This window comes from Moschus berezovskii, chromosome 9, assembly GCF_049115385.1.
Source record: "Moschus berezovskii isolate FMDL1 chromosome 9, NW_MosBer_1.0, whole genome shotgun sequence".
NCBI lineage: Eukaryota > Metazoa > Chordata > Mammalia > Artiodactyla > Moschidae > Moschus > Moschus berezovskii.
In genome coordinates, this window is record NC_142468.1 from 27,285,436 (window position 1) to 27,305,858 (window position 20,423).

The following is a 20,423-nucleotide window of genomic DNA, read 5'->3' on the forward strand; positions in this document are numbered from 1 at the left end:
AACATGGATGCAACTAGAAATAATCATGCTAAGTGAAGTAAGAAAGAGAAAGACAAATACCATGTATCACTTATATGTGGAGTCTAAAATATAGCACAAACGAAGCTATGCACAAAATAGAAACAGACTCACAGACATAGAGAATAGACCTGTGGCTGACAAGAGGGACGGGGTGGAAAGAGAAAGGTGGATTGGGAGTTTGGGATTGGCAGATGCAAACTATCATATTTAGAATGTATAAACAAGGTTCCTAATGTATAGCACAGGGAATTATATTCAATATCCTGTGATACACCATAATGGAAAAATATATATATATTTAAAAATAATGTATATATATATATGTAACACTTTGCTGTACAGCAAAGATTGGCACAACATTGTAAATCAACTATACTTCAATTAAAAAAAAAAACAAACAATAATACTTTCCTAATCCTCAAGACTCTCACAGTCTGGCTGGGCATAATTATCTTTCATGATGAAAGTGTCTAGTGCATTTCTCCTGTATAGACTTATACATACAATAGAAAATGAAAATTCACAGATTTAGAATTGATCATTTAATTCTTTCACCTAGAAACTAAAACGGTGACAGTCTTCAGGGCACAGTGAGCTTGCACAGAGGGTTTGTGTGACCTAAGGATTACTCTGAAAATCAAGAAATTTTACATAGAAATCAGGATTTCCTGTGACTCTGGGAAAACAGGAAGATCTATTATAGCAAGCTCCTTTAGAATAGGCTGTTCTCCTGGGTTCTCCTCCACTGCTCTCCCCACCAGCCCTCAAATATCCATCCACTCAGCCACCCTTATTTCTGTTCTCTTGTCTGGGCCCCTGGAAGCATTTTACCTTGTGGACTAGGTAGGTAGGGGTTATTTTTTAGATGCAAATAGTAGGGGGGAAAGTTCATTTTGAGATTCTTCTGAATATAAGGACTCAGGAGGGAAAAAAAAGAGAACTTCAGAAAAATAAATTAAAACAGTACACTGCTAATTCAATTTCACGAGAATAAAAATAAAATTCTTCAAAACTGCAAATACAGTGATCCCCTGAGGAGAACTCTCTAAAGGCAATCATCTCCTGCAGGTGGGCTCAGCTTAACGACATAGCCTGACAGTTACTTAAATTTAATCTAAAAAAATAAATTATGGTCAAACAGAACATTTGCTATTTTCCAATTAACTTAAGCCTTTAAAAAATTATTAAAAATTCTACCTCCAATCCCTTTATACCACTCTAGTTGCAAACCCCTCTTCCTGCTTGAGTCTGCAGGCTAGAATAAACTGTTCAATGTTAGTTTAAAAAAATAAATGGTTGTAATTTTCTAAGCCTTTGGTGCAAGACACTTCATCTTTAGAACATCTCTAAGAAGTTTTAATTTCATTTTGTCCCCGAGAGTCACTAGTCACTTGGCCCATGAGGTGACAACCAGCATTGAACATGGCCTGTTCAACTCCAGAGGTCACACAACTGACTGACCCTATATTCCCAGCCCATAGATGTCCCCCAGTCAAGATATATACAAACTTCCCCATGACATAGAAGACTGATAACAACCTTAGGACCGCTGTCAGTGAGATGGGCTTCACTAGATAATCTGTCTTCTTTTAGTCTGGCAGATGTATCTAAAAGTCTTAGAACAATTCTATCATTTTTTAAAATATTTCAAGCTTAACAGAAACACAGGTTATAGTTTAAGGCAAGGGTCCCTAACCTCCTGTATGTAAAGGATGAGGATCTGAGGTGGAGCTGATGTAATAATAATAAAGTACACAATAAATAAAATGTGCTTGAATCATCTTGAAACCATCTCCTCACCCAGTCTGTGGGAAAACTGTCTCCCATGAAACTGGTCTCTGGCACCAAAAATGTTGGGGGCCACTGGTTTAAGGTAACAGCTACTCTTGGAGAAATAATCAGGCTTCTATCAGGTTGGCTAATGTGAACTGTTTCTTAATCCCACACAGTTTAAAAGCTATATTTTCCACTGCATTCTCTCAGCTGTTTAGATGGCACCTCTGCACCCCTAGGCTAACAAAGAATTAAAGAGCAGCCTCTTATCCCAGAAGACTCAGATTTATGTTTGAGTTTGGCTCAATATGTGAAGATGGCGAAGAGATCAATTGAAACTTTCAAGACACCTAGAGAGCATAACTATAGCATTTCAGCCTCTGGAAAATGCTCCTTGTAGGAGCTTAAGTGCCACCAAGGAATGGTGGTACCCTGCCAAGTAATTCACGTTTTCATTTTTCATCCAGTCTGGTCAGGCAACAAACCTACTTTTGAAGTATTAAAGTGGATATTTGATAGCACGCACACACAACTAACCACACAACCAGATTCTGACCACATACATTCTAAAGTAAAAACTAAGCGTTTCAAGTTTCTGTCGAAAATATTTAGAACCTGTTCTTATCTTGTAGGTCACATTCTCAATGCCACTCAAAAACCATGCTAAGGTGGTATCTTTTCTATGGCACTGAAATCTAAGACACAGAGACTTCAAACATAACAATACCAAACGTTACACAAGAAAAAATTTCAAGTCTGAAGTCTCTTTATAATGCTGGTGGCAGGTAACAGATTGTTGTTTTCCTCATAGGCTCTGTCCAATTAGGGCTTCACTTGTCATAAGACTAAAAATATGTTCATAGGCCCATAGTTTGCAAAGTTCTTCTCATACTTTAGCTCGTGTCCACACCTGCTGACATCCACCCTCCAGAGACAGAACAAGCTTGATTAACTACATTCTATAGATAAAGACACTGAACCTTAGGGACAGAAAGCTGACAAAGTGCTAAATGAGAGTCAGGACTCAAACCAAGGTCCTGACCCCAGGTCAGGCACGTGGTTATGAAGAGAAGCCCACAGGCAAATCTGCAGTTCTCCCAAATACGTCTCACTGTAAGTTGTTTGAGGAACGTTTCATTTCAATTCAAATCATTCACCTTCAAAATCAAGTACGTTAGTCAAACCACAATAAAAACACAAAGTGCTTCAGACCATGACTTTGATGGTTTAAGTGGAAGCAAAATACCTGGTAATATGAAATTCTTTCCACTAATCTTTCCTCCGTCTCTTCTACCAAACTCACAGAGGGCAATGTAGACATAAGAATTTCCAGGTCCTTTTCAAGAGATGCGTAGTTTTCATCAAATTCCTCCCATTTCTAGAGAATTAAGAACACATGATCACCAGGGGGCTTAGTTCCAGAAAGGGATGAAATTAATCTCCCAAACAAAAATGAACTCTGAGACCATACAAAATTAAAGCACAGATTCCAGGGGTCTCTGATATATAAACCACCCTAATAAGAGCTCAGCATCTGGTGGGAAACAATTCCACTTTCACTGCAGCGTGGAAAAGGTTTAAAAAAAATCCAGGTGGTACTAGGGTTTTATGTTTGTCAAATAGGACAGGAGCAGGGAATAACAGGATTAAGTTAAAATGATACTCTCAGCGTATGCCTCTGTGGAGATCTCAGAGGACTTTTATTACTTGGAAAGGAAGGTGCTAACTTTTAAAGGTTTTCAACAGAAGCTCATGTTAGGCTGTTCCCAACGCTCCCTGCTCCAATTCCCAGCCCACTGAACATGACCCAACCCATTACCCTGGAATGCCACTCAAAAAGTGGTTTGAGAGGCTGTGAGCTTACACTTACAGCAAGGGTGTACTACTGCCTTTGCCAGAGTCTGCCTGGTCCTAGCACTCTGTTTCCAGAGAAGCCCACCTCTGGAGCCTTAACCCTCAATAGAGCTGATTTATGGACACAAAATACTACCTGCTGGAAAACGAACTAATTTTCATACCGGGTGAAACAGTGGCTCACCTGAAAAGTTAGGGACACTCACTGGACTCATGGAGTCTTTTACTTTTTTTTAAACTTAACTCATAATTTATTTGGCTGTGCTTCATGGCATGTAGGATCTTAGTTTCCTGACGAAGGGTCGAGCCTGTGCCCCCTACCTTGGAAGCCGAGCGTCTAAACCACTGGACCATGAGGGAAGTCACTCATGAAATCTTTTTCTTTTTTTAAACACCATGAACTATTACTATAAATACCAACTTGAAATACTATTAGAAAATTAATTTTATTAGCATAAAATAATACCATATCTTATTATCACATTAAAAAGTTGAGTATTTCTTTATTTTATGTAATAAATATCCACCGTGTTTAAGAAGTTAAAGGTGGGAAAAAACCTTAAAACGGAGAAAGAGCTATACGTAAGCTTAACGTTTTTCTTTGAATCAGGACAGGACTGGCATAAATCTACTTCAGCAACAGAACATCTGGCTTGTCCTCTTCGGGATGCACAGTTTCGGAACCACTGATATTTCATGAAATGATCTCATTCAAGACCTCAAAGTGCTTCCCATTTTGTTTATTTGTACACAGCCCTTGAAGGCAGAGAGATGCTGTGCCATCCCTAACTGATGTATAGGAAATCTCAGCTAATATTTCACTGGGGGAGCAGCAATAGGAGCTAGAACAGGATCCACAACCTCATTGCTGGTGCTCACTTAACTGCTGCTTAATAATAACCAGATACTTGTTTTCGAACCTAGAGGTGGTGGTTGAAAATCCAGAATTCCTGGCTTAAGTACAAAATATATGAAAGCCACATACCTGCAGTAAACTCTGTAGCTTTATTCCATATTGGTGTGACTTTTCTTCTAGCAATTTAACTTCTTTGACTTGTTCTGCCCCAAATGTTTCTTTCTTTTGCATTAAAGAAGGAAGCCTTTTGTTGGAATATGTTTGGATCAAGAGCATGTCAGCAACAAGCTTCTGGAAAAAAAGCTGTGAAATGAGATGTTGACATTTATTTATTTTTACACTGTGAAAAGCCTTCAAATTCAAGTTTTTTCAACATGTTATACTGTCATATTTACTTTCTACTCTGAAATTCCAGGACAGCCATGTAGAGAGTCAAAATCATAAAAAAACAAACCAAAAATTGCCTATGTATCCACAGTCATCAAGTACTAATGGAATTTTAAGAAATCACAATGAAAAATTATCCCTGGTAATACTTTCCCCAAAACTATCAATATTAAAGGGCCAATATTATTAATTAGGCAATTAAAATTTCCAGTGAGATATTCCTATATCAGAAATTCCAAGTTTTAAGAAACTTTTTTTTAAAAATTTTTTTACCAAAAAGTAGATGCTGATTTGGCTGATTGGTTTCAAGACAATAAATTGGATGGATAGACGTGTGAGCCCAAGAAATTCACATCACATATTCAATAGCCAGGGGTTTCTAAACTTTGGTTCTAACTTCTACTCAATACAATGGTTAAATAAAGGAAATTTCTTGATGGGGGTCTATTGGGATTCTGATTGGTCAAAGCTCCTAGAAGAGCACTTTAAGACCTTTAAAGAGAAAGGCTTTCCTTCACATGGCTCACCATTTATAGTCAGCTGCCCCCTCTAATTATTTTGAGGGGCCTCTTATTAGGCGAATCCCTTTTCTTATTCCTTGAAAGGGATACATAAAAGGGTCTACCATAAGGTTTGAGACATTGTATATATCAGTTAATATATTTTCTCCTCTTCCCCTCCATTCCATACAATATTTACCTTCGAATTTTTCTTAAAGTCTACTTATCAAAAACCTGGACTTCAGCTTGTTGAAGGCAGGAACTGTATCTTACACATTTATTATCAGCACTTAAACTACTACATATCTCTTGTTGGTTATCATGAGGTCTTGTTTAATGAAATGAATGGAAAGCAAAAGGATTTACTGTAGCATTACACTACATATACATTTGTAATTTATTTATTTCTTTTGATTTCAGTTCTCAGTAAGACCTTTCCTAACCTCCTGAATTCAACTCCTTCTATTAAATGCTCTTAAAGTATGTATCCCAATTTCAATTTTAAATTTGTTTGAATCGCTCCTTGACAAAAATGTCTTCTCAATCAACTAAAAGCTCAATAAATGTTAGGAATTGTGTCTATTTTCACTCACAATTATATTCTTAGAGTTTAGCAGAGTTCATGGTACATGGTGTAATAGATGTTTGTTTAAAGAATAAAGGAATGATGTATATTTCACCAAGGAAGGCCATGTATGCTCTCTGTTCACACTCAATAACTTACAGTCTATGAAAAGGTGATCTGACCCATGTGTCTTACCTTGTGATTTTGTATTTGCGCCTGTAGGGCAACTTTACTTTTGGTTTGTTGTAAGTGGTCATGAGCAAGCTTTTCCTTTCCAATATTCACCAGTTCCACCATGCCTTGCAACAAAGCATCTTGCTGGCTCTCAGTGATGAAAGGGCAGCTGAGTTCCGTGTACCTGGCTCTCAGGATTCCCCATGTACTGTCAAGGACATCCTGAAAAGAAAGAACAGGTGTGCACAAACATTTCCACCCAACCGTGAAAATAACCCAAATAAAGAACATATCTAAATTTCCATGGACAGTTTCCCAGGTGACTCAGTGGTAAAGAATCCACCTGACAATGCTGGAGATGCAGGAGATGCAGGAGATGTGGGCCCTGGGTCAGGAAGATCCCCAGGAGAAGGGAATGGCAACCCACTCATATTCTTGCCTGAGAAATCCCGTGGACAGAAGAGACTGGCAGGCCACAGTCCACGGGGTCACAAAGAGTTGGACAAGACTGAGTGACTGAGCACACAGTGCATAAATCTCCTGGATAGAAGAAAATTGCCTAACTTTTTATAATCACAGTAATTTATGGACTGAATATTTTCTGCTCAGACAGACCTCTAATTTGTAAACCTCCTGGAGTAGAACATAAGGTAAATGAAGCCTCTCTCCTTCATCTCTTAGTTTTGCCACTCGGCTCTCAGAGTTCTGCAGCTCCACTGTACATGCATCCATTTTCTAAAGAGAGAGACACACAAAAATAAAACCGTTTAATAAGTCAGGAGTATACATAGTCACTTAAAAAGAATTAAACAATATAGAAAAGAACTAAGGGAAAAATGAAAGTGCCACTTCTCCTCCGTCCTCTCTAGTTCTCCCCAAAGATCCACAGTTGATGGTCTATTTCTAGTGTATTCCAAGCATGTACTGAGAAGAGGTATACATGCATACCCTGATTTGCACTGGATTGCACATGTCATTGGATTCTACAGTTTGCATGCCTTACTTATCAGCTCCTCAGCATCTAGTCACAGCAGTACAAACTCATCTAGAGCCTTTTAAACAGACACAGTAAGGCTGCTCACTGCTTTAAGTTAACAGTTGGTTCAAATTGGACTTTTGGGCTATTTAGAGTCTTTTAATTCAAGCAGCGCTGCCAGAGCCCTCCTCGAATATTCATACACATATTTATCTTTATGCACTTGTCTTACTTCTTTAGGATAAGTACAAACCCAGAATGTAGAGCTGTGGCATGAACACACTAGGTCAATTGACACTTGCTGTATAAGTGAATGGAGCTACTGGATAAAGAGCATTTAGATTTACAATTCTCATATGTAGCCAAATGATCTCTAGATGTCGGGTAGTCAGCACCCCTCCCACGAGGATGAGGGTCTCATTTCTCAACAACCTTCCCAACACTGCACAGACTTGTATTTTAGGGCGTGATTCACAAACACAGGAGACTTAAGGTGCTTGTGCAGACTTATGGAGTCTTTTATGCAGGAGATTCTCTGGTTCAAGGTTAAGTCAGTTTGAATTATTTTCACTTGATTACCTGAAGCTGTTCATCAATAGTCTGGCCACTAATTTCATTCAAAGATTGTTGCAAAGATGTCTTATGCTTAACAAGTTGATCATACAATCGTTTTATTTCATTCTGTATAAAAAGATAAACATAGGAAACAGTGAGAATCTCATTTAGAGCTTTGGAATCTTTTAAAAAATTTAGCTGTCCTTTAATTTCTGAGCTATCAGAAATTTCAAACATAGGGGAACCCTACATTACCACCATCCATCAGCCTTAACAATTACTGATGACTTGTGGCTGGTCGTCTCTCTTCTGCCCCCTTCCCTGAGCTTTCTTGACTGCACCCTACTTCCCTTCCCTCAGATTATTTTGAAGCAAGTCCAAGATATATTATTTTGTTAGTATATATTTCAGTATGTATCTCTAAATGACAAAGATTCCTCCCTTTAAAAATATCACAAACCAATAATAATTCTTTAGCATTATTAATGACCCAGGCAAGGTTCACATTTCCCTAATTGCCTATATTTTCTCCTTTTGGTTTGCTTGAATCGGGATCTAAATGAGGTCCAATAGGTGCAGTGGATTCATGTGTCTTAAATCCCTTATAATCTGCTGGCCCCCTGCCCATCTCTCTTTTTTGTTTCTGGGATTTTTTGTGTGTTGGGGGGGAGGGAGGCAGTAGTAAAAAAAAAATGGGCTACCTTTTCTGTAGAGCTTGCCACTGCCTGTATATGGCTGACTGCACTCCTTTAGCACCACTCACCATTTTCTTCCCTTGTGTCTATGTGACTTGGACTCTAGAGATCAAGTTCAGGCTTGATTTTACAGGGAAGACTCCTTCCTAAGTGGTGGTGTATTTCATTTCCTTTTCCTTAGACAATTTCTAGCAGCTTCCTAACTAGGCCACTGCCTCAAGTCTCTGCTCCAATCCTCATTAGACAATTGCCAGCTGGATCTACCAGAAACGTACACAGACTGTAATATCTTTGTTCAAAAACTTTAATAGCTCCTCCTTACCTGGGAATCCTCCCAGGTGACACTTTTAGTGGTTGAATGTCATACAGGAAAGAAGCATTACTTTAGCTCAACCTAACAAATTCATACCTGGGATTTTGGAAAGGGCCTCACTTTCAAATGGTCTCCAGCCATGAGCAGCTGAACTAACTTAAAGACCTTCATACAAAAAGTCTCACTGCTTTCCTCAGCAATTCCCATTCGTGAATGCCTCTGGGTAGAGGAACAAATGAAGATTGGAGGTCCGTTCTGTCACCTAACACTATGCCAAAGCAGCCCAGTGCCCAGACTTGTACCTGATAACTGCGGGTATAGTCGAGGCCAGCTTTCAGAGCCTTGCTTCTAGAGGCAGCTATAGCTTGGGTGTGCTCCAGGTAGACTTGGAGGTTATCAAAACAGTCAAGGAACTGGCTGGCGTTCTTGCCAGGCCACGTCATGGCTTTTGAAAGATCATTCTTCTTGTCACTCATAGCTAAGTAAAATTTTTTCAACTCAAGAGCCAGTGTCTGCAAAGTGGAGAGGAAGAAAGACACCGTGAACAAGTTCTGACCTTAAGAGGTTTCAGTTCTGGCTAACCGGTGGGCTGCCTGCAGTGACAGCCAACACACGTGCTTGATGCGTGCTCCCTACCTCGTAGTGCACTTGCTGGGCACCAACATCCCCTCTGAAGAGCCCTGGTGTCTGCAGCATCTCCTCCACACTGCCCAGGCACTGAATGAGGGTCTGAAACAGTTCAAATAATTTCTTATCCAGATTCGTGTACATTTCTTCTGACATGTTTTCCTGAATCAGGAGAAGAAAAGGAAAAACAGAAATCACTAAGACTCCTTGCCTTCCTAAGCCTATATTTTCCTGGTTTCCATTATAGTTAACCATTCATGTTATTTTTTTTTAATAATTAGTCATTTCAAATACTTTGTGAACTAGGTAGCAGAATAAATAAATAAAATTAAGACGTTAACTCTGAGAGAAACAAGTTTAAGAAACTCAGTGTTAGGTATTGAGTTGACTACTGAATAGAATTAAAAGGTAAATCAAAAGATGGACTTCTTTAGTGGGGCCGTCCAGCTGGAATTGTGAAAGTGAAAGTGTTAATCACTCAGTTGTGTCCAACTTTTTGTGACCCATGGACTGTAGCCCACCAGGCTCCTCTGTTCATGGAATTCTCCAGGCAAGAACACTGGAGTGGGTTGCCATTTCCTTTTCTGGGGGATCTTCCTGACCCAGGGATTGAACCCGGGTCTCCTGCACTGCAGGCAGATTCTTTACTGTCAAGACCACCAGGGAAATATGGTCCCAGATAAATTGTACTACCTCTCTTCTCACTGTTCTGTCTCCCCTATTTTAATGTAGGAGAAAGTGGGTTAATGACACCAAGGATGGCCTGAAGAAAGACGTCAAGAAACTTGAAGGGGTTCATTAGAAAGAGGAGCAGTATCTTAAAGACAGGGATGGTACAGCATGGTGACTATAAGTAAATTAGGAGCCTGCCAAACCTATTAATCACCCAATGTGGGCTGTTTCCTACTGTTTTCTTTGATGGATACCTAAGCTATCCAGCACACCATCTCAGTGTTAAGCCTCCTCAAGGTTGGAAACCCTGCTGCTACTCCCTCCCTCCATCTCTCCTCAGCCTTGCAATCCCAGAGCCCCACTGCAGACAGTATTAATAGATCATGATCCTTGTTCCTGCGAAGCCTAGACTCAGGTTTAGAAGTCTGTGTAAATGGTATTCTATGTAGCCACCACCCAATTTACCAGAGGCAGTAACAGAGATAAATTCTGTTTGCAATTCTCGGACTCCTTCAACTGTACATCCTATTATTTGTTCAGTAAGGAAAATTATGGGCTTCCCAGCTGGCTCAGTGGTAAAGAATTTGCCCACCAACGCTGGATGCAGGAGACGCAGGTTCGATCTCTAGGTCAGGAAGATTCCCTGGAGGAGGAAATGGCAACCCACTCCAGTATTCTTGTCTGAGAAATCCCATGAACAGAGGAGCCTGATGGGCCACAGTCCATGAGGCGGCAAAAGAGTTAGACACAACCCAGTGACTGTGCGCACTCCTTGGATGCTGGCTCTCAGCGTAAGTTGAAGAATCCACCAAAGACAGTTATGAACAATTTACAGCATCACATTTCCCTTTATTTTTGTTACTGCAATGAGGAAAATATGTAATAGGCAGCTGCTACCTGTGCCTGAAGATCATTTGCTTCTTGACGCAGGTCTTCAAGCTGGGTGGTGTAAGTTTTCAGTTCTTCGGTTGTTGGGTATCTAAAGTTATACACACTCACACTGGGTAGAACACTCATATTTGTGGTAACCTATATTTGAAAAAGGGAAATACTATTATGAAAAGTTTGAGATCCTATTAATGTAAAACATCAAAAATGCCTTAACATGCTATCTTCTGAGTTTATCCTCTTGGTAAGTAATTTTGTCTATCTTGTCATTTAAAAGAAAAAAAAAATGATTTAATTAAAATTTAAATATTTTGGACAGCTTTGAAAAGTCATGACAGGCTTTACATAGACACTTCAGGGTCCATTTGCTGCTGCTGCTGCTTCTAAGTCACTTCGGTCGTGTCCGACTCTGTGTGACCCCATAGACGGAAGCCCACGTGGCTCCCCCGTCCCTGGGATTCTCCAGGCAAGAACACTGGAGTGGGTTGCCATTTCCTTCTCCAATGTGTGAAAGTGAAAAGTGAAAGTAAAGTTGCTTAGTCGTGTCCAACCCCTAGCGACCCCACGGACTGCAGCCTAGCAGGCTCCTCCATCCATGGGATTTTCTAGGCAAGAGTACTGGAGTGGCTTGCCATTGCCTTCTCCGTCAGGGTCCATTTAGATTTAAAAAAAAGGGAAAAGAAACTATAATTTGAAAAACAGAGTAAAACCACTAATCTTTCAATCTGTAGCTATGCTACTGGACTCCCACGGTTAGCTCTTTCTTTCCCTGTTTACTGGCATACTCCTGGCAAACAGCCAACTCTTAAATAGTATACAGTAACCTCCAGGGGCAGATCTTCGTCTTGATTTGTTATTGAAAAGCCAAATTAGTACTGAAAATGAGCTGTGATTTCAGAAGGGGGAATGACTCAGAGTTAACTTCTTTGCCAAATTGGAAAACTAACATATAAAGGTACAGGACGGGGTGGTAGATGGACTCTGCTGGGGTGGGAGGGTGGAGAAAGAGGGATGGTATTCTATTCTGGAAAAAGAACAACATACATGTTATAGCGTGTATGACAAGGAGAAACCAAGACTAAAGTCCTCCCAATGAATTCAATTCAACTTTAATTGGTCAAATAAGGTTCTTCACAGAACAGAACTGAAAAAGTTCCCACCAGACTGGGGAATTGGGAAACCACTGGTAACCATTGCCTGGGTAGTTTGAGTGCAAAACTGAAGGCACAAGCTTGACTGCTGGGAGCAACGGTGCTATTCTGCTCTTGGGCTCCCTGTTTAGAGACACGCATCAGTAGCTGGCACAGTATGACAAAGATCATAATAGCAAAGATCAGGTATGATAAGGAGTTGGTGAGAATACCTATAGATGGGTACCATCGGCATAGGGACCAGCACACTGCAGATTTCAAATAATCTTTTTAGGAATGAATGACACTCATATAGCACTATATCATTTTAAAGTGTTTTCTTTAAAACATAACATTATTCATTCCTATATTCACTCAATATATAGTGACCAAGATTTTATGATGTTCCAGTTTCTGCTCCAGGCACTCAAATGTGAACCAGGAAGACACAGTCTTCCTTCTCAGGCTGTCTAATGGGGAATGCAGACAAATAAGCGGGTAACAGCTATGAGCAGGGAAGCCCATGGTGCTACAGAAGCAAAAAGGGGAGTGCAGATTTCCACGAAGATGAAAAGAGGACAGCCAAGTATGAAAATCCATCTGGCATCTTTGCTTTCTAAAAATAAATAAATCGCTTTCTGGAAATAATGCAGAACACACATGTGTGTTTAATCAATGCTTGTTGGCTTTTCAAAGGTAAACACGTTTATTTACACCGTGTGTACATACACACTGACCTGGGGCTGTACAAGCTGAGAGAGAGGAAGCCTTATTTTTGATGAGAGTTCATGGTATAAATATTGCCACTTATCTCCACTTTGGCCCTGGGTTGACAAGATCAAGTCTGGAGCATCATTTTTGGGGCTAGATGTCTTACTGCTTTTAAAGGAAAACAAAAGGTAAAAAGAATAATCAATGTACAAAAATTATATTACATCCAGACAGTGTTTTATAAGTGATATTAAAAGAAACACTCTTAATTCTCCCAACTACAAAACTACTGAATGTCCAATTCTTTAAAAATATTTTACCTCACAGATGATGTCTGAGTTGTATCTTTATCATCCTGGCAACTCTGGGGCCATGTTTTGTTAGCATTAAATTCTATGAATTTGATTAAATCTTTCTGTTCCATTGGTTTTAACTCCAAAACCTATAATTGAATAAGATTCAAATGGTCCAATCAATCAAGGTTCTCATTTAGTATACAAGGATTTCTTCTGTTGAGATCATCAGATTTGAAACCACTTCCTAAATCATTATTTACTATCTCTTGTTCTCGTTAATATTTATTTTTCAAAAACTTATTTAAAATATTTAGACAATGGCAAAGCATTTTTTAACATAATACTACACACAAGGAAAATCACCCCAAAAATACAAACACATTTTGAAATAGGGAAAGAAATGCTGCAGTTGCAGAGGTATATACCTGCTTGGCTTAAGATGCATGTTAACAAAGCAGCCAAGTTCAAGTGTCCCCAATGGTAGCAGATGAAAGCAAAGTAGATACTGCAGCAAATGCTCAAAACTCAGACCTGCTGTACACACAGGAACACCTACACATCACACTTTCTATTCAGTCAGGTAAGGAAACACTCCAGTGGCCTTTCAGTATTTATTACAGCTCAATGGGAAATTCCATATGGAAAACTTTATTCTTGTCCTTATAACTATTGGGGCTGAAAATACCTGTTGCTGCTGGAAATCTTTTTGTTTACTGAATTGTGGCCTTTCAGTAACAACAGATTCAAATTCAGACAGGTTATCTGGTTGGAGAACTTTCTGACGCTCTGAAGATTTCTTTAGTGTGGTAGAATGCTGCAAAACATTTTATGATGGCAGACTATTTAAAATGGTGATCCATTTCAATTCTAATAATGTGACTACACAATGGAAAAGTTTTATATGAAGTAAATGACTGTATTTTTTTAACTGCAATAATTACATACTACAATTTAATGTACTTATTTCATAACAACTTCAAAAACCACTACATTTAATGAAGTGGTCATTTTATCATTTCCTCAGTTTAATTCATCCAATGAATTACTAAAAACCAGAAAATCTATTGCTCTTTTTTCTTGAGAACAAAGTGAAATAAATATCAAAAACAGACATAGTATTAAGCTTATGAACTCAAATTTCCCCTCTGTCTGAAACATAAGTAGATTTTTTAAGAGAGAGGACACATTAGGATAAAAGGGGTTCCATACAGCCTGTACATCTGTAGCCAATCTTATTTCTGTAAATAGAAGTCTTTTAAGTAGAAACCACCATCTCATTAAGAATGGCTGTGCCTTTTACATAGTAAGATTCTATTCATAGGATGCACCTTTGCATTTATATACACAGAATGCTTTTAAAAGTCATAAGAATACTTTAACTATACGACACTTTGATCAGTATATATAAATATTTGTAAATGGAAAACAAAAGTACCCGTCAAACAGGTTTTTGTATTTCTGATGTTAAAATTTTAAGCATGTCTATAAAGGCTTCATTATTCTAGTCAACCATGATTACAGAGATCCTTTCAAATACAAAGTTACTTTAAAATTTAAGATGAAAGGTTGCATAGATCTCATTATCAGCAAGAACAACAACCAACCCAGTCAAACCAACCCTAATCAAAGCAAAACGATCACTAACAGCAACCTAGATGAGAAAACTACAAAATGAAACCAATGACAAAAGCCAGAGTACCCATCCCTTAAAGTTTTAAGAGGCATAATTCTTTTTCACTTACTGTAATTCCTCTGTAGTTGTTTCCTTACCTGCACCCAGAGTTCCTTCCTGATAGATATGCCTGTATTTACATACATGTCTACACATAGTCATATGTTACCTGATCCTCACTGTATTTCTCCTGAAGCATCATTTGGACTTTTTCCAAATTGCATTTCACAGTCTTCAGTTTCAAGGAAAGTGCTTCAGCCTCCTGTTGAGTGGCTCCACTGTCTCCCAGGCCCTGATCTTTGCAGTTCTCTAACAGAGAGGCCACCTTGTGCTCAATCTCTGTTAGCATAGCCTAGGAAATAAAATCATTTTATTAATCATAGTTTTGGTCTCAAACAAGCGTTACACTCCAAAATAAGTTAGATTCACTGTCTCTACACCTAAGGGTATATAAGAAGTTCCAGAAACACAGGTTGATAGGTACCTTGTGGGGGTAGAAAAAAAACAATTTCCACATAATTCCTCTGTTTTTCAGTAGGGGCTCAGCCAAACCAACTCCAAATTGGGTGTAAATAAATAAACTAAATTGGTTGTATCACAATCTAAAACAAGTGATGCTATATTCCCCTTAGAAAACACAGCTGAACACATCCAGTACAGGATAGTGGTTGGGACCGCAGACACTAGAACTAGAATATCATAGCTGGGAAAATTTGGGCACTTTATGTTGCATGGGTGTACCTCTAGTTATCTGTAAAATGGGGATAATAACAGAACTTACCTCTGGGGTCACTTTGAGAAGCTAGAGTTAAATCCATATACTGTGGCCAGTGCTTGATATGTAGTCTGTGCCTACTTTATTACTTCCCACCTTATTCCTAAACTTTTTCTGTTGCAATCCAAGTGTTGAGTAGTAATTTTAAAAAATACTTCCACAGAACCCTTGGAAAATTCTTTCCTTTGCTCTTTTCTTGCCTTTCTCAAGCCAAATAAGCTCCCCAAATATCAGAAGACGATTACAGAAAGACATAACTTGGAACCTAAAACACTTAGTCATTGATACCACTGGTCAACTTACACCCGCGTCTAAAAATAAATCAGGAGGATGAAGTAAGTTTCCCACTAAGTCATCATCATTGTTTTCCTCCTCAAGAGAACAAGTTTGCTCTCTTTTTGAGCTATAGAGCCGCAAAAGTCATGCCAATTGGCTGGGCACACGAGTGTAGCAGCAGCAGAATGTAGAATCAGACACATTCTAACACTGAGATTGCTTGTGCTAAAATCGTGTGTGCTAAGAAGTTCAATTCTTTGAAAGAAACTTAAAGAAAAATTTAAAACAAATTTTCAATATCATAGTTATAATTTCTCATCCAAGTAAACTACTTGTATCCTCTGAATACAGACTCTTCTAAGCTTAAACAACATGTACTCATAGATTTTAAAGTGGCTGAAAACAAAGTGTACTATAATTTTGTGCTTTTTGTCCACTTAGCTATTTTATGTATACATTTTCATGGGTCTACATATATATGCTTTGTGATCTCTATTTTAATAGCAGGCTATTAGTACTTTATGATTCTCTTCATCTCCTTATTGTTAAGCCTTTAAACTGTTTCTGGTGCTTCATTTTTGTAATCAATGCACCCACAAATATTCTTCTTCTTTTAGGGTTACTTTCAGAAGATAAATTTAAAATAATGGGATTAATAGGTCAAAGAAGATGGACATTTTATCTGCTAACAGCTGACTTCCCCAAATGCTGAAACAATCAGGCCGACATTAGTGGATCTATTTCTCCAGAGTTTTCCCGGATGATATAATTTTTGTCAAGGTAATGTAGGAACAAAATAACAGCTGTTTTGACTCATGCATCTTTAATAATCAAGGCTGAACATTTCTTCTCAATATTAAGTTACAGAATATAATTTTTTCTTGACTGATCTGTTTGCTCCTGTCCTTGGATATTTCCCCTCTGGGAACTTAATGTTTTTACAGAGTACTGTAAGGCCTTTTATGTTTCAGTGTTAAAGTTTATATGCCATGGTGTTATATAAATGAGCCAGAGTTGACCCCTGTATATGGATCTCAGTTCAGTTCAGTTCAGTTCAGTCGCTCAGTCGTGTCCGACTCTTTGCGACCCCATGAATCACAGCACGCCAGGCCTCCCTGTCCATCACCAACTCCCGGGGTTCACTCAAACTCATGTCCATCGAGTCGGTGATGCCATCCAGCCATCTCATTCTCTGTTGTCCCCGTCTCCTTCTGCCCCCAATCACTTCCAGCATCAGTCTTTTCCAGTGAGTCAACTCATCGCATGAGGTGGCCAAAGTATTGGAGTTTTAGCTTTAGTATCAGTCCTTCCAATGAACACCCAGGACTGATCTCCTTTAGAATGGACTGGTGTTGTTTATTTCTTCACAGCAGAAATATTAGTTCATATTTCACCAGTGAAAGGCTCAAACCTGGATCCCCGACATCTAGTCATGGTTAAGACAAACTCTAGAGCTCTGAAAACTCCAGCCTCTGCTTCCTTCAGATTCTCTGACATCATCTAGACACATAGCGCCTCTGGATTCTCTAACCCCTAGGAGTTCCCGTGTATCTTCCCCTTCTGGGTGGTGGCTCCACCCCGACTCCTTGCCAAAGCCTCTGGAAGATCTGGCATGAGACTTCCCAGTCCCTCCAGACCCCACCTAAATGCTGCCCAAGTAATGCTCACTGCGCGCGACTGCCACCTTGTGGTCGTGTCTTTTCCTTGAGCAGCCCCCACATTTTAAAATTCACAAGAGGCCCAAAGACCAGATTCCAGTAATGAGCAAGGACTTGGCTATGGGGTCTACCCAGTCAGCAGGACCATCAGTTGACAGATGGCACCTGAAAGGCCCTAAGTGGCCGGGTCTCAACATCTGGAATACCGAAGGTTCAGGTTAGAGGAGCACTGCTCTGTGCCGACTTACACTGTCTTCTCCAGACTCTCCTGCACGTCTTACCAGTCAGGCCACATGGTAGTTCCTGTATCTGAGTGAATCCAACCCTCAGGAGCTGACTTTTGGGGTGAGAGGTGCTGAGTTGCCCAAGGAAGGAGGTCAGCTTGCCTGGCTGGGTCCTACTAGATGAACTCCAGACGTAGTAAGACTGTGAGTCTGAATGGAAAGGGGAGGAGCGTCGGCCTCGGGCCAAGGAGGGTCATATGCCCAGCCCCACAGAGTGGGTGGAGCTCCCTGTGGACGGTCCAGTGGTTTGAGGCATTCTGAGAGGAAGTCCTTGTCCCTGGACAGCACTGCGAATGAGCCAATCAGGTGGAGATGTCAGGCCAAGTTGGGTGTAAGTGCCTTTGAGGGAGGTGCCTTGGCTGAGCTCTTGAGGACACTCAGTTCTGCACCAGCAATGTCAGTCTCGCCCCTCCCTGGGGGGATCTAGAAATCCCAACCTTTGGGCTGTACCAGCAAAGCTTCCTCAAAATGACTCCAGGCAAGGAAGTTTACATTCCTGCCCCTCCCCAGCCAAGAGTGTTCAGTCATGTCTGTCTCTCTGTGACACCGTGTCCTGTAGCCGACCAGGTTCCTCTGTCCATGGAATTTTCCAGGCAAGAATACTGGAGTGGGTTACCATTTCTGCTTCCAGAGGATCTTCCCAACCCAGGGATTGAACCCATGACTCCCGGATCTCCTGCAATGGTGGGCGGGTTCTTTACTGCTAGCGCCACCAAGCCAGCAAGAATAGGAGCATTCATAGTAAAATGACAGCAAAGCCCTTTTCTGCTGTATCGTAACCCTGCAATCAGGATATTCAGTTTCATTTCTGATGAATGAAAATTTTAAAAACTGAATACTATGAATAAAACTAGTATTTGCCGAGCACTTTATATATACTTTATACTCCAGACACCGATTTAGATACTTTATCTCATTTAATCCTGACAAAGTCTTAGGAGATGACCTGTTTGAGGAATATGAAGCGAGAGGTAACTCCCTCCAGTTCACAGTTAATGTGACCAGATCTAAACTCTAGATTCTGAGATCTTCTCCACTACTGTCTCCCCAAATACTCTGCTTACGTAAATTATTTCAAAGAATTATCCTGAGAACAAAAAAATTGAGGCCAAAATAAACATAGGTGTCGGAGCAACAGGAAGAATCAGACTGTTGCTTTCAGAGAACTTCATCTACTCGTGATTGGTGAAGAGGCGGGCCATGAACTCAGACCCAGCAGTCTTACCTGGCATCCTACCAACTGCTGTTCCACCACCTGTTGCATGTCCGCGTCTAATGTTTCTGGCTCAAATGCCACGTTGGCTTGGCGCAGCCACAGCTCCAGCTCAGCCACCTGGTTCTTGCAGACATGGAGGACTTCCGCAGGCTCAGGCCTCACTTTCTCCACGGTGGCCTCAAAAGCTCCTTGCTCGTCTGAAAAGCCAGTAGCTGCAGCCTTGATTGGAGGTGTGGCACCCTATGAGAAATCCAAAGATAATCCAGCAGTGAAAAACTAGGAGTCCAAAATATTCAGATTCGAATTTGTAAAGACCTGTAAACTTATAGCATTTCCCCTAGTTAAAAGAAAAACAAATATATAAGGGCAGAAGAAGTAAAAACAAAAAGAAACGAAGAAGGCACCTCCACAGGCATAGCAACAATCACGTGACCTGGAGCCCCAGGTTTCCAAGCAGCCAATCTGCATGAACACAGGCACAGAGTTCCTGGGCACGGAGGACGCAAATAGGCTGGCGGTTCATTAAACGGTGGGTCCCAGGAGACAGGTGAGTGTGCGCGAGAGGGTGTGCATGTGGGTGTGTGTGTCTGAAACGCTGCAGCAAATTGGCCAGTGTTTAAAGTTGCGTGACACATGATTAAGCAATGCTTACATTGCTATGCCCTCTGTTCAAACAGAAAAAAAAGATCTTTACACAGTGGCGGGGACACAAGGAAAATATATTAATACCTCACACTTTCAACTTAACATCTTAAGTGGTTAAGATTATAAAATATTTTAGCTTTCCCTCCTCCCTGCTATTACTTATCTTTTTCTATTAAAAATAGATTGAGTCAAGTGATAAGCTTCACTGGGGTAATTTGGAAACTTTTCTCGTATTCTTCACTCTCTAAAGTTACTTTTCAGCTTCTAGATACTCAAATATTACTGCGTTAAGGAACAGATGCTTACGGTATAGTATAAAGAAAGCAGGATGTGTGTGATGTGTTCTTTTTATATTCAAACAACTAGGTTGTTTATCAATCCCATAGAAAAATTTCTCCCAGGTACCAGGTAAAAGTATTCTGGTAATTATATGATAGATACTTCCAATTTGGAGGCAAAAGATGATCTGATACAGATATTTGCTTCCCACATCTTTTTCCAAAATACTGAAACAGTATTATCGACCTTTCTAGAGGAATTTTTTTAGGAGTAAGGATTGTGTTTTGCTCTACCAAGTTAGTGATATCTATTCAGGGCTTCCCAAGTGGCTCAGTGGTAAAGAATCCACCTGTCAATGTGGACAGAGGATACTGGTGAGCCACAGTATGGGGTGGCAAAAGAATCGGACATGACTGAGCAACTAAACAATAACATAAACATTTTATTCATTCTCATTATGAGAAAATGACTATGTTTTCTATATAAGGTTTTGCTAACTACAACTCAGCATCTAATAAGGCATAATTTTGGCCAACTGAGAAATGGGAGTTGCTCACAAATATATACCCTATCTCAACTCAAGTGCCTATTTCCTAATATTCATGGAATTTTGCTTAAACACAGA

The 20,423-nt window shown here is 39.9% G+C and overlaps 1 protein-coding gene across 10 annotated transcripts in view; it reads right to left on the bottom strand.

Annotated features, from left to right (window-relative positions):
- SYNE2 (spectrin repeat containing nuclear envelope protein 2) overlaps positions 1-20,423 on the bottom strand; it is a 330,412-nt gene that overhangs the window by 81,492 nt on the left and 228,497 nt on the right. For 6 of the 10 annotated variants that reach the window (XM_055435961.2, XM_055435957.2, XM_055435963.2 and 3 more), the window contains 13 exons: positions 18,884-19,114; positions 14,835-15,017; positions 13,679-13,807; positions 13,018-13,139; positions 12,724-12,865; positions 10,866-10,997; positions 9,306-9,458; positions 8,972-9,181; positions 7,686-7,787; positions 6,746-6,865; positions 6,152-6,352; positions 4,634-4,807; positions 3,041-3,172 (listed from right to left, as the gene is read on the bottom strand). In XM_055435961.2, coding sequence (XP_055291936.2) covers positions 3,041-3,172; positions 4,634-4,807; positions 6,152-6,352; positions 6,746-6,865; positions 7,686-7,787; positions 8,972-9,181; positions 9,306-9,458; positions 10,866-10,997; positions 12,724-12,865; positions 13,018-13,139; positions 13,679-13,807; positions 14,835-15,017; positions 18,884-19,114 — 2,031 coding nt within the window. Of the gene's footprint in view, positions 1-3,040; positions 3,173-4,633; positions 4,808-6,151; positions 6,353-6,745; positions 6,866-7,685; positions 7,788-8,971; positions 9,182-9,305; positions 9,459-10,865; positions 10,998-12,723; positions 12,866-13,017; positions 13,140-13,678; positions 13,808-14,834; positions 15,018-15,446; positions 15,708-17,655; positions 17,897-18,883; positions 19,115-19,278; positions 19,409-20,423 lie in introns of those variants that run through there. The other 4 variants (XM_088839546.1, XM_055435962.2, XM_088839548.1 and 1 more) reach the window with 4 other exon arrangements.